At 32.7% G+C, this 14,107-nt stretch overlaps 1 protein-coding gene and 1 long non-coding RNA gene across 2 annotated transcripts; one reads left to right on the plus strand and one right to left on the minus strand.

The window, feature by feature from the left end:
• Positions 1-5,547: 5,547 nt before the first annotated feature.
• Positions 5,548-8,456, plus strand: LOC104727422 (cytokinin hydroxylase-like). Its single transcript, XM_010446529.3, has 4 exons — positions 5,548-5,996; positions 6,134-6,363; positions 6,638-7,237; positions 7,786-8,456. Exons 1-4 carry the CDS (start codon positions 5,693-5,695, stop codon positions 8,209-8,211), a joined length of 1,560 nt encoding a protein of 519 aa, XP_010444831.2. The 5' UTR covers positions 5,548-5,692; the 3' UTR covers positions 8,212-8,456.
• Positions 8,457-11,939: 3,483 nt separating this feature from the next.
• LOC104727412 (uncharacterized) lies at positions 11,940-13,886 on the minus strand. The gene is made up of 5 exons (XR_015581461.1): positions 13,597-13,886; positions 13,207-13,382; positions 12,827-12,962; positions 12,690-12,746; positions 11,940-12,576 (listed from the first exon to the last, which is right to left on the minus strand). It is a non-coding gene; the product is annotated as an uncharacterized LOC104727412 (long non-coding RNA).
• Positions 13,887-14,107: the final 221 nt, after the last annotated feature.

The raw sequence follows: 14,107 nt of genomic DNA on the forward strand, positions 1-14,107 counted from the left end.
ACAAATAAGGGAATCACGAAATGAAACCTTTCCCCTTAGCTTGGTATTCTAACTACCATATTTGATCTCATACAAAAAAAAAAGTTTCTCATAAAATAAATAGAAGAATGGTTACTTAAAGAGTAGCGCAAGTTAGTTCTGCTAATTCAGAAAAAAAAAATGAAAACGGAATTATATTTATAAATTATTTTTTGATTTTAAATTAGTTCTAAAATTGTATATATCAAAAAGAAACGATAAATAATAAATGAAACTGGTTATCAAATTAATGCATGTAACATTACTTTGTTGAATGAAGAAAAAATTATGTACTTTTCAATACCGTTTGTTTTGGTTACAAAACAAATAACTTAGTTTGTGCGTCAGCACTGATGCTTCAATTTTGTCAATACAAATAACTTATTGCGTGCACTGATTCAATTATGTCAATCAACCCAACGAGTTACATGTTGGTGAAATCATGAAAGCGATCGCTAGACAGATGAATCAACTTGTGTGGATGGAAGGAAACTTTATAGAAGCAAAGATTCTAAGATATTCTAAGTTTCTTTTTAGATTTGGAATTAAATTCAACAGACTCAGAAAAAAAGCTATCCAGATTTAGATTTCCTGACATTAGTGGATATCCTGTTTCGTAAATATAAATTAAAATGTCAAAATACTAATACATATTAACAAAATATAAATTAAAATTATTAAAAATGTAAAAAATATCAATTATTTTTTTCAAACTATTTTATACGAAATTTTAAAAGTATTTGTTAGTGACATTCTTAAAAAAATGTTATACTTTCGTAATCAACATGGTCTCTAAAATTTATGGTTTAGGCGATCATGAGACTTGGATATTAATTTATCAAATTATGAGAAAGATATTGATTATATGGGTAAGTATAAGTCTAAAGTTTTACACCATCTAATATCATTTTATTTGATGTTTAGAGTTTTAACAGATATATTAAGGAATCATTTATTATTATTATTTTTAATCACTATTTAACCAAGAAAAAAACAAACTGGAATATACAAGCTGTAACTATAAAACATAAATTAATTAATTGATTTTAGATAAATACTTTAAAATAGCATTAAAAATAAGTTTTATGGACAATTATAGCACACATATTCCATAAATTTCCAAAATTAGCACTATTTCACACATTAAAATATTTAAAAATAATTTTTAGAATTTTGTTTTATGTTTGGGTTCTCAATTTCACATTTAGGGTATAGTTTTAAGGGATATGGTTTAGTATTTTGAATTTAGAATTTAATTTTGGAAGATTAATTTTGAAATATATTGCTATTTTGAAATTTTAGAGATGTTGTGCTAAATTTAAAAAAAAAAACTTATTTTGGTGCTATTTTTGAGAATTTTCTTGATTTTAAATACATTAAAAATAAAACATCACTTCAAGTGAAACATGTTTGGGTTAAAACATCAATTATTACAATATGCAAAGAATAGTTGAGTGCAACAAACTGTTTGAAATTGAGGCTTCAAACGTACGGTATGAATTATTAATATGGTATTTTCAATAAAACAAAAGGTATAATATACTCATTTTCAATTATTACTTGAAGCTCCTTTAGACTTAAGTAACGTGATGCACGTGGGAAAACGAAGTAGGAGACAATATGTACGTATTAAGTTATATATAGACGTATTATAGATCGATATAATCCCAAACCAATTAGATAATGTTGTAACTTTGGCATGGAGGAGATAATTATATTGTTTTGGGAAAACTTTGGTGAACATATAATATAAACTTATACTTATCAATGTCTAGCTTATCTAGAGTTTGACTTTGCATCCCGATGATTACTAATTAATGTCTATATAAATGTGCTTTTATTCTAGCTTATAGAGTTTGACATGCACCCTTATAAGTTATAAACTCGCCGACCACTCTTCATTCTGAAAGTGGTAAAACTTATTCAAAAAAAAGTTTGACATAAATTGTTCTGCGGTGCACGATTCCATGAGATAAATATTTTTTTTTTCTTTTATTTTGCGAATAAACCCTTTTCGTGGTTGGAAAATTCAAAAAGATTCGCTGACCCTTATATATATCATGGATTGGACGGCGATTAAACTCATGTCGGTCAATTTTTACCACTTTCAGTAATTTTTATCAATTTTTACACACACAAAAAAGAAATCCAAAAATATTTTTGCCTTTTTGGTATTTGAGGGCATATATGTATAAATGAAATACGTAACGCGTGTGATGCAGTTCCAAACGTTTATCGTTTTTGGTTTTGTATGAATTGTATGATTATTGCGGAGTTTTATGATATGGATTATGAGATGTAATCTTAATTTGTAGTTTTGGGGCAAAACAGAGATAGTTGGGTGCTTATACTAACTAGCTCACTCCGACCAATCTACGCGGTGTAAGTGTGTAACCAACCATATACGGATATACGTATATATATTTCTAATAACCATATACATATATATATATTTATTTATTTCTCCAATAGAAATATATATATTAGAGAAAAAAAAATCTTAAATGAGGAAGCTGGTGGACCTATATACCTATAAACATAAACTGGCCTCGATCAAGAACACTAACAAACAACTACTTTTGGTTTCATTCACATGAGTTTTAGTGGTTAAATCTAAATATACGACAATTTCTGTCACATAACTGTCGCATCGCTATTCCGTTAATAAGAAAATGACAAAGTGTTAAGTCTTTCAACAAAAAAAAAAAGAAAGAAGATAAAGTGTTTATATGACAGTGCTGTAACATTTAGCATGCATATGCATAAGAGCATCTAGTCGAAACTTGATACTTTGTACAATTCCAGATGAGCATGGGTAGTTATACAACATTGAAAATTACAACTTTGAGGCTAGTATTTTACAAAATGAAAAAGTTTAATACTCTTTTACTCTATTTATAGTAACTTTTCTTATCTTCTCTTTTTGTTCCTGTTAATTCTCCTCTAAAACTATATCAGTCGGAGCCATAGTGTTATCCTACGGTGTTAGATCTCGTTGACTTGTTTAGTGGCATAGTAAAAAGAAATTACTAGAAAAAGTTTAATTTTCCCCCAAATAAACTAAGGTGTGATTAATTTGAATTAAGAAAATTGACATATGTAAATATTACTCGGTTGTTCAAAGAAAAAAAAGTAAATATTACTCCTATTTTTTTAGTTATCCTTTTAAAATTAATTTTTTGTTATTAAATGTTTTTTTGTATTTAGGATGCAAATTTATGAAACAAATTTTCAATTGTCTCTAACTTTTAGCTTACTACTACTTAGATTAAATAAAATAGTTTACTAATGAAAAGTAAAACAGAAATTTTAATTATTCCTTTTTTATTATGCGTGAAATTATCTTGAATAACAAGTAATATGAAACAGAAAGAGTAAAAAAAAAATATTTTTTAATTGATTGTTTGCATTTACTTTTTCTACTCCTTTCCAAATGAACTAACAATATTAAGCATTTTAAACAAAAATTAATTTTGTCGATAGTAAATGTTAAATGTCCAACGGAAACAAATTGTTTGTATATGGTGCTTTTTTTTTTTACATCGAGCGTTTTGCATTTAGGATTAATAAAAACAAAATTCTGGAAGACTTGAATTATTATGTTTTTTTTTGGAAAAAAAATATTTTAAATTTCGAATTTAATAGTAAACGCATAACTTATGTGTTTTTGTTTTGGTGGGTGTTGGACCTGTTGGTATCTTATGTTTTAAAAGAGTTTTCAAATGATTGGTGCTACTAATGTGTCACCACTTGCTGTAGTACTATTGGTGTGAGATGGTATTGTTGGTACAAAGATTAGACTCTAAACGTAGAAGAACAAACAGAATTTACCATCTACAAACCAAATTTTTTTAAAAAGTTGTTTGTTAAGGAAAAAAAACGGCTGTTTAAAGAGGACCTAATTATCGTATTTGTCAGGTCTTGTGTTCTTATTTCGTATATGTCAGGTCTTGTGTTCTTAGTACAAGTCGTAGCAGCTCTACGCGTGTGATTAAAAAAATATGGTTCATCATTCATAGTAAGTTCATACGCGAAACCTTTGACTATTACTCTCTAAACTCGATACTTAAAACATATATTATAATAAGGTTTGTAACAATAAGTAACTAATAAACCATATTTATTATATAACGCACATGTGTCTTCTTCTTCTTTTTTGTCAACTCCATAAAAAATGGAAAAAGGACAAAAGAAAAAAATATGTGTCCTACTGAGAAAGAGATCCAGTGGTCCATGCCAGATATAACAATGTTATGTGGTTTATAATAGATTGTAGATTGATGTGTGGCTCGATCTAATTTGGGCTAACAGATTAAAAACATAAGGGTTTCACATTGAACTGTTAGAGCATTTAAGATTCTTTCTCACAATTATAGTTAGGTAGCGTGACTCTCATCGATTTCACATATTGGGTCCAAAAACTATAGCATTTCACATGTACAAATTCACTTGATTTTGTTGACAAACAAAAATCACTTGATTATGGTTGAAACGTAATTTTTATATTGTAAACCAAATATTATACTTTTCACTAACCAACTTTTTAAATCATACTCACTTTGTTCCTAATTAATCCAATTTTCAGATTTTCATACGTGATAAGAAAACATATTAAAAGATGATTATAGATACATTATTTTGCAATTTACATTTTTCTATAACTCTAATATATAGTATTCAGTTATCGTTCTTGAAATTTAGAATTCATCAATAATATGACTAATAACTATTGCAAAGAAGTTTACTTTTCATGAATACTTTTTTAATGAGTTAGCACTGCATAATTTTTCAAGAAAAGTTTTTTTTTTTAAAAGAGAAAGAAATCTAATTTTAAGGCAAAATTTCACTAAGTCAATAAATTATATTTATCAATTAATTTGTGTTTTTAAGTTTTGAGATAAATATCGTCTCAATAGTATCAATTTATAGAAGTTGTACCGTCATTTATTTTTTTCTATTTACATATGTGTTATTGAAGCAATACAAAATATAAGGGAAAAAACCATAACAAGGCAAAACCGTACGTGTATATATAAGCTTAGTTAGCGTTTTAGTTTAAAACATAGCTACTAGTTATATAACCTAAGTAATACAGAAAAAGTTATACCGTAAGTAAGTAATTTATCGGTTCAAAAAGAAAACAATTTTTTTTTTTCAGTTGACAAAAAAATAATAATTAAAAAAGAGGAAAGTTATTTTTTATAACCTTTTTTGCCAAAAAGGATTAAAAGACAACAACATAACTCACATTCACATAACTTTCATTTATTCAAAAAAGCAGCCGGGAGATACAAACTGTGCAAGGAATGATACTATTAGAGAAATGGAAACAAAAAAGGACACAGAAGCAAAATGCCGATAATGTTTGACCAAAAAATGGTAAAGAAACGTTATGTTATATGCAACATAAACTAAAATAAAAATACAATATAGAGGAAGCGGGAGTCTATTGGTCAAAGTCTGACATTCTTCAAGACCCGAACCTAGATAACATCTATAAATACCTCATTTGGTTCATTCCAATATTTCACCAGCAAACATTCTTAATACAACAACCCCATATTGCACCTACATCACTCCCTCGTATACAATTCCTCACAAGAACTAAAAAAAAAGTACACGCATATTTTTTCTTTTTTTTTGTTCTTATACATAAATATTTTGAGAGACCGGGATGGAGTTTCTTGAGGTGCCTCGAGTTTGGTACATGTTCTTCAACGTTTCCGTTGTAGTTCTTTGCCTTGTGTTCTTCAAACTCTTCTTGCGTTGCTGGATATTGCCAGTTCGAACTCAAAAGAAGCTTAGGGATAACGGATTTTTAGGTCCACAACCTAGTTTTCCATTAGGAAACCTTAATGACATGAAGAAACTGAAGATGGCTTCGTTAATGGTGGATAATAGCAAATCTTCCACTATTATCAACCATGACATACACTCCATTGCACTTCCACATTTCGCTCGGTGGCAACAAGACTACGGTAACTAATCAGTCTCCATTCTTACATGTATCTTATTAAATCCCTGACATTCATATATACCATATGATCGGTTTGCTACCAACATTACTATATGTAATTATTAACATTTATCATTGGTTACGTCTTATGTAACGCAGGGAAAGTGTTTGTTTACTGGCTAGGGTTAGAGCCGTTCGTGTACGTTGCGGATCCTGAATTCTTGAGTGTCATGTCGAAAGGTGTATTGGGGAAGAGTTGGGGGAAACCAAATGTTTTCAAGAAAGACAGAGAGCCAATGTTTGGTACGGGTTTGGTTATGGTCGAAGGTGACGATTGGACAAGACATCGCCACATCATAACTCCTGCATTTGCCCCACTTAATCTTAAGGTATAATTATAATCATTACTCTTTTTTACCGTTTACATTGGCAAGAGTCCAAAATATTGTAGAAAATTAATAGGGTGACTAATCTATTTCAACAAATTAGACTTTATAGTCCTTCCTCAAAAGCATCAGCCACCATTTTTCATGACATAAATTTCAAGGTCTTATGGTGTTAAAAAGACTATTGATAAAGTTATTAGACTCATTCAATTCAAAGGGTCATACTAGAATATTTCTCATTTTCTCATTGCTTTTAATTGATCGTCTTTATTATTAGGCAATGACAAACATGATGGTGGAATCAATCTCCAACATGTTGGATCGATGGACAATACAAATAAACTCGGGCAATCCCGAATTTGACATGGAAAGCGAGATCATAGGAACAGCTGGTGAAATAATCGCTAAGACAAGCTTCGGAGTCACGGGAGAAAATGGAGTTCAAGTCCTCAAAAACCTACGAGCTGTGCAATTCGCTCTCTTCAACTCAAATCGCTACGTAGGCGTACCGTTCAGCAACATTTTGAATTTCAAGCAAAACGTTAAAGCAAAGGAGCTAGGCCGAGAGATCGATGGTCGCCTTTTGTCGTTCATAAACGAACGGAAGAGGTCTTTAGTCAAAGGTGGCGACCAAGGCCACGATCTTCTCGGAATGTTGCTAAAGGCAGATCATACAGGGAATTTTACGGCAAAGGAGCTTGTGGACGAATGCAAGACCTTCTTCTTCGCTGGCCACGAAACGACGGCTTTAGCGCTCACGTGGACGTTCATGCTTCTCGCGATCCATCCCGAGTGGCAAGACACAATCAGGGAAGAGATTAGACAAGTCATCGGAGATTCCAAGATTGAATATAACAAACTTGCCGGACTAAAAAAGGTACGTTACCAAACACAGTACACAACAATTCACGTGCTTAATTATATCCATGCATACATTATATTTGGACGCGTTCACAAAATAATCTACAATTTGGCATGTTCACATTTTCTTTATAAGAAAAAGAAAAAAAAAGAAGTTAATGCATGTAAATGTGGATATAATGTAGCCTGATACTACATAATTAATATACACCTAAAGTATAATTTAAGCCTAACAAATATACATCTGACCACTGTGGTCAAAGTCTAATGGTCACAAAGAAGTCAAAATATACGAAACGTAGTAGATCAAAGCATAGAGGCGCGTCGCCTCTCTAGATCAAAACTAGTCAACGACTGCGCTGGCAAATAAGTGAAGCACCCACGTTATCAGATATCTCTACTCTTAATGCATATTCTATCCATGATAAAAACGTGTGACACAAATGTCATTAGTCATACTTTAATTAAATATTAACACTTCATAATTAAAAATTAATTCAATCACTTACCTCTTGATTTTTGTATAAATATTAACGAAACAAAACTTGTGATCACTAAATGCAGATGAGCTGGGTGATGAACGAGGTTCTCCGGCTATACCCGCCTGCGCCTAACGCACAACGACAAGCTAGGACAGACATTGACGTGAACGGCCGAGTGATTCCGAATGGAACAAACATTTGGATCGATGTGGTGGCGATGCACCACGACGTAGAGTTGTGGGGAGACGACGTTAACGAGTTTAAGCCGGAGAGATTCGACGGCGATTTGTACGGTGGTTGTAAGAACAAGATGGGTTTTATGCCGTTTGGTTTCGGAGGGAGGATGTGTATCGGTCGGAATTTGACGACCATGGAGTATAAGATTGTCTTGTCATTGGTTTTGTCCCGGTTCGAAATCTCGGTTTCGCCCGGTTATCGTCATTCGCCGACGTATATGCTCTCTCTTAGACCAGGTTACGGTTTGCCTCTAATTGTGAAACCACTTTAGCTTGCATTAACGCACAAGTTACGAGAACAAAAAGTTTTTTACTTTTTGAGTTTGATTAATTAGGATCAGTTTTCATTTTTTTTTGGTCGGCAGATCAAAATTTAAGGTCTCGACTTTTTTTTTTTTTTTTTTTTTTTAATTATATTTGTACACACGAGTCTTGTTTTTCCGGATACGGGAATTACCTCTTTCTTGTATTTCTTTGTAATTTCACTAATTAATGCAATATACGTTTTTCAGAAAAAGATGGTGTTTGTGTTCTTTTCTTGGGTTAAGATTTGTTTCAAATTAGTTGTGTTTTCCACATTTTTGACAGGTTTTTCAATTTTATCGTTATCATTAAACTTTATTAATTGATACTTCCTCTGTTTTAAATTACTTGTCATTCTAGCCAATTTCACACATATTAAGAAAACATTTAAATTTTCTATTTTATCCTTCATTAATACACTATTTCATTTGATATAAGTAATTAATAGGCTAAAAGTTAGCGGTAAAACTGAAAATTTGATTCATAAAGTTGCATCGTAAATACAAAACGACAAGTAATATGAAACAAAAAATTAAGTCCAGAACGACAAGTAAAAATAAACGGAGGGAGTAATATCAAATAAAACAATTCATTAAGAGTAATAAAATACATAATTATTAAATATGTGTAAAAAAGTTTGAAAGACAACTAACTGGAAACAAATATAATATTCTTTCCATTTTAAATGTAGGATATTTTAACTAAAACACGTAGATTAAAAAATGTTTACTTTTAAAAAGTTCAACCAACAAAAAAATATTACATTAATCTAAAAATTGCATAGAAAATTGAAAACATCCTATATTATAAAATAAAAAATCTTCACTATAACATTATATATTATGAAACGGATGGAGTAATACTATTAACAATGATTTAGGAAGTTTGAAGAGAGTGGAGGGTTAAAAAATATATAAATATGTTCGGAGTTTTAGTTTTGTTTTACTGAAAGTGTCATTTTACTTTTTAATGTGATTTTTAAGACTATTTTTTAAAAAAATTTACTCTTCACCTCAAATTTTATTGTGATTTCTTAAACTAATTTTTTTAACTGACTCTTCACCTAAAACTATTCAATTAATTTTTGTAATATATCATTTATTAAATATGAGTATATATAAATTATAGTTGTATTAGTTTTGGTGAAATGATTAATTACGATTATCAAATACCTAATAATCTAATATTAGTAATTGTTATCCTTAATTAATTAGCTATAGATACTATGATTAATTACGATTATCAAATACCTAATAATCTAATATTAACAATTGTTATCTGTAATTGCTTCCCACTGGTTTACCTAAAGTGATAAACTAGCTAGGCAACAATCTGTTGTGAAGTGTATCTCTAACATCTATATTAATGTGTAAGTGTAAAATAAATGATGTGTGGGTAAAAAACCTAATAAATTACGGTGGGTAAAAACTGGAAATAGTATAATATCAAAGGGACCTTTCTCGTAATTATAGGAAAAGGTTCGTATCACGTTTCTTGTCTCGTCTGTCTAATGAAGCAACGAACCAAAAAAATGTAATCATCGTCTGTGGAAAAATCTTACTAAACAGAACAACTATGGCGTCTACGATGGCGACATGGACGACACCAAGCTCTCTCCAGCTCAGAATTGCCCTCAATTACGGTACCTTCAAAGCTCCGGCGAGAGCGAAGATGATAAAGCTAAGTCGCCGTCTCCGGATATCATCATCTTCAAGCGTTGCACAGAACGCTGAACCGGGTCGCGATTTGGGTGGGTCGGATCGATTTTGTGGATGGGCTGATTCGGATGACGACGAGAACACTGCAGATTGGTTTAAAGGTACGATTTTTATGATTATGATGCAGAACCAGGGAGCGTGTGACTAACACGTGCGAGTAGCAAGTTGTGTGGGTAGCAAATAAGAAAAAGACGCGTGTCGGCTAAGGATTGGACGATCAAAACTGGTCGTTAGAGGCTTTAAGAGAGGAAGGAACTCACGTTTTTCATTATGTCGAATCATTTGTGATAAAAAAACTTGTAAAAAAACTCTCTAAAAAGTTCTTGCTGGGTTTCTCTCAATTCGAGAGCTGGCGATTTCGATTTGGTGTTTTATGAATGTCAAATTGAGTATTTCTTTTACTTTGAGTGGATTATTCAATTGGATTCTTGAGGTTACTGTTCTGTATTTGCGATTGTGAGTTTTACTGCTTCAAAGGTATCAGAGCGAGGTTGTTCCTCGGAAAAAATGGTGGAAACTAGATCGGGAGCAGATACGAAGAAGGAGAAGGAAGCGATGTCAGCGGATTTGGAATCGGAGTTAGAGAACCAAAGTGCGACGAGGTTGGAGCTGTTTCAGCTTGAATCACGGATGGAAGAGCGACATCAGGAAACGTTGAAATATTTGGCGGATCTTTACAAGGTGGTGCACGAAGGTAGATCGATGCCTGGTTTGAGTCATGGAGAATCTGGTCCGAGTCATGGAGTGGCTGGTCCGAGTCATGGAGCTCCATATTCACCAGACTTAGTAGATCCTGTATCTCCAACGCCTGTAGCACCTCGCTCGGAGCAGCGAAGAGAACGACGTACTGATCCGGTAAGATCTGATGCTCAACACTATTATGCTGGTGTTACGAGGTTAGGTAGAATCGACTTCCCTAGGTTTGATGGTAGTAACATGAAGGAGTGGTTGTTTAAGGCTGAGGAGTTTTTTGGGGTCGATTTTACGCCGGAGGATATGAAAGTTAAAACGGCAGCGATACATTTTGATAGTCATGCGGCGGCGTGGCATCACTCGTTTGTGCAGACGAGGGAAGGATTAGAAGTTTTATATGATTGGAATGCGTATGTTCTGTTGTTGAAAGAGAGGTTTGAGGATGTATGTGATGATCCGATGGCTGAACTCAAGCAGTTGCAAGAGACTGATGGTATAGTGGAGTATCACCAGAGGTTTGAGTTGATTAAGTTGCGTGTTAAACTCTCAGAGGAGTATTTGGTGAGTGCTTACTTAGCGGGGCTGCGGTTGGATACTCAAATGCATGTTAGAATGTTTCAACCAAGAACTGTTAGACATTGTTTGTTGTTGGGACGGTTATATGAAAAGGCGCATCCAAAGAAACCTTTTAATACAACCTGGTCTCCTAAAGCAAACAGTGTTACTCCTCCTGCCCGTTTTATAAGGGATAATGAAGTGAAGACAGAGTCGCAGTGGGGAAAAGGAACTGCTAAGTCATTTGCTCAAACTCCAAAGAAGTTATCTCAACAGGAAATGAGTGAGAGAAGAGCAAAAGGGCTTTGTTTCCTTTGCGATGAGAAGTACACTCCAGAACATTATTTGGTTCATAAGAAGACTCAACTGTATAGTATGGAGGTGGAGGAGGAATTTGTGGATGCTGAAGAAGTGTTATGGGGAGATAGTGAAGGGGAAGATAAGAATATGCCACAAATATCAGTTAACGCCTTAATCCACTATTGTAACATTTGACAATAGGAGATGTTATTGGATTAAGGTTTTTAATGGACTTGAATTAACATTTGACAATAGTGGATTTTAAAGTCCAATGTATTTGTGTGGATTTTATAGTGGATTTGAAAGTCATTACTAATTTATTTTTGATGATTGTTATAGATTTTCTTTTTTAAGTTAAATATTAAAATAATTTATCGTTTAACCAAAAACGCATAACAAGTTATCGATAATAGTCTTCTCTGACACCTAAATCCAAAAGCGAAAGTATTGATTCCCCACATTTGATATATATTTCTAATACTAGCACCATAAAGTTTTGTCATTTGCCTGCGAGTAAGGGACATTGTTTAATTTTTAATATCCATGACTTACTTAGGGGATACTCTTGAAAAGTTTCAGATCAAATGGCATAACTAGCTAGGCAGAAACTGCATTTTTGGTCTGGTTTTCCATTTTCTAATCTTGGCCAAACTCTTCTCCACCTTGATCATACGGGCCTCCAGCTTTACTCCTATCTCCTTTATTGCAAGCTTTCTCTGCCTCAATCTTTCATCAATATCTTCTTCCATCTTAACTAAACTGCAAAGCTTTTCAATGCATCTATGTTTTTCTCTATCTTTGTGGAGCAAACACTCTGCTTCCTTTGTTCTATCATCACTCATAGTCTTCTTCTCTTCATTACTACCATTTACATCATCACATCTTTGCCTTGTCTTTTCTGGTTGTTTTGCAGTTTCATCATCGTCTTCAGTCCTTTGTTTTTGATCATATTAAATCAAACAGAGAAAAAAAAAAAAAAAAACAGAAACTAAAGCATGTATCATCCAAAGCCAGGATCAGCAGGAGCCATCTCAAAAGCCATCTTATAAGCACTGATGTGAAAAGTATCTGCAACAATCTCAGAACCAAAAGTTACTATAGTGGAGATAAGAAGCAAAAGGTTTGTTTTGATTTAAGTTATACAAGTGAAAAAAACAAGAAATATGGGCAGTGGCATCTACCTTGAAATAAATGAAGGGGTAGAGAAAACAACTTGCATCGTAGCTGCCAAGTAGCAACTGGCAAAGGAAATGAAATGGGCATAAGACATCAACAAGGAAATGAAATCCCTGAAAACAAATATCATCACAAAGAGTACCTGTTCCAAAGATTGACAAGTCGTCCGGTTATCCAGGTCCAAAAACTGGTACCAATTCTTTTCCACTCTCTTGTATACGGTTCCAATCAAAATTTGTATTTTGATCAAGTTCTCTTTCGGCAGTTGTCATTTCAGTCTGTGAACATTAGTACCAAACATCCCAAGAAACTTAAAAATTATTCAGATGAAAGCTGTTCTATCAGTATAGGATATCTTTTAGCAAAGAAGATGATCAGGCAGTATAAACTGGAAAACAAAGACAGGTGAACTATAAAACCTATGCTTTGAGAAATGAAAGCTCTTAACTTAAGATGAACATGCAGCGCAAGGAATAGTGAGAAGCAAAAAAAAAATTATCTTTGGCTAGATGAATTTCTCACTGATTGTGAAGTTGTGTCCACAACAACCATCACTTTCCTCCCACTCTCAACTTGAACTGCTCCTTCACCATTCTTATAAGCTTCCTCTGCTTTCAGATTCTTACTATGCTTTGAACCGTTCTTTCTTGAACCAGAAGCACTTCCTTCATCTAATGATTTGCTCGACGATGATCCTCCTTTGAATGATTATCAGTGCCATAACATGAGAATCAAAAGTTAATAACTCTAAAGCCCTAAGCCCTAACAGAGATGAAGTTACAGATCATGCCTATAAACCTAGGAGCCTAGGACTCAGAAAGAAAGAAAAAAAAGGTTAAAGAACACGAAAAAAACTCCCAAAATACGCAGATCCGATGAATAAGTAAGGTAAAAGAAGAACTTAAGGTTTACCTTGAGCTTCTAACCAAACAAGACAGTCGATTACACAGAAGAATACATGAAAGACGATTCCTTCTCACTGGATGAGTAAAAGAAACAAAGAGAAGATAGTCAAATCCGATCGAGATACTACAAAACCAAATCTAGAGATTTTCAATCAGAAACATGAGAAGTGAAGGAACAAAGGGAATCACGCTCTCAAATTCCAAATCAAACACTAGTAGAGAAAGAAAAGAGAGGGAGAGAAAGAAAAAAGAAAAGAAATCCCTGACAAAAGTGTAGTATTGTGTTTCTTTGTATCTGAGAACCAAAGTACGTTCAAATCCAAATTAACACAAAATCTAATGGATATTGAATAACCCTAGATTTTAATGGATTTTTAAAAATACACTATTCAATAACACTGGATTTCTAAATCTATCAGATTCTTTTAAAATCTACAATTCAATAACACCACCTTATTGTGAAACAGAGGGAGTACTTAAATAGTCATCATTTTTTTTTAAAATCGGAGAATAAGTTT

The sequence above is a fragment of the Camelina sativa genome, chromosome 2, assembly GCF_030686135.1.
Source record: "Camelina sativa cultivar CO46 ecotype springtype chromosome 2, ASM3068613v1".
NCBI lineage: Eukaryota > Viridiplantae > Streptophyta > Magnoliopsida > Brassicales > Brassicaceae > Camelina > Camelina sativa.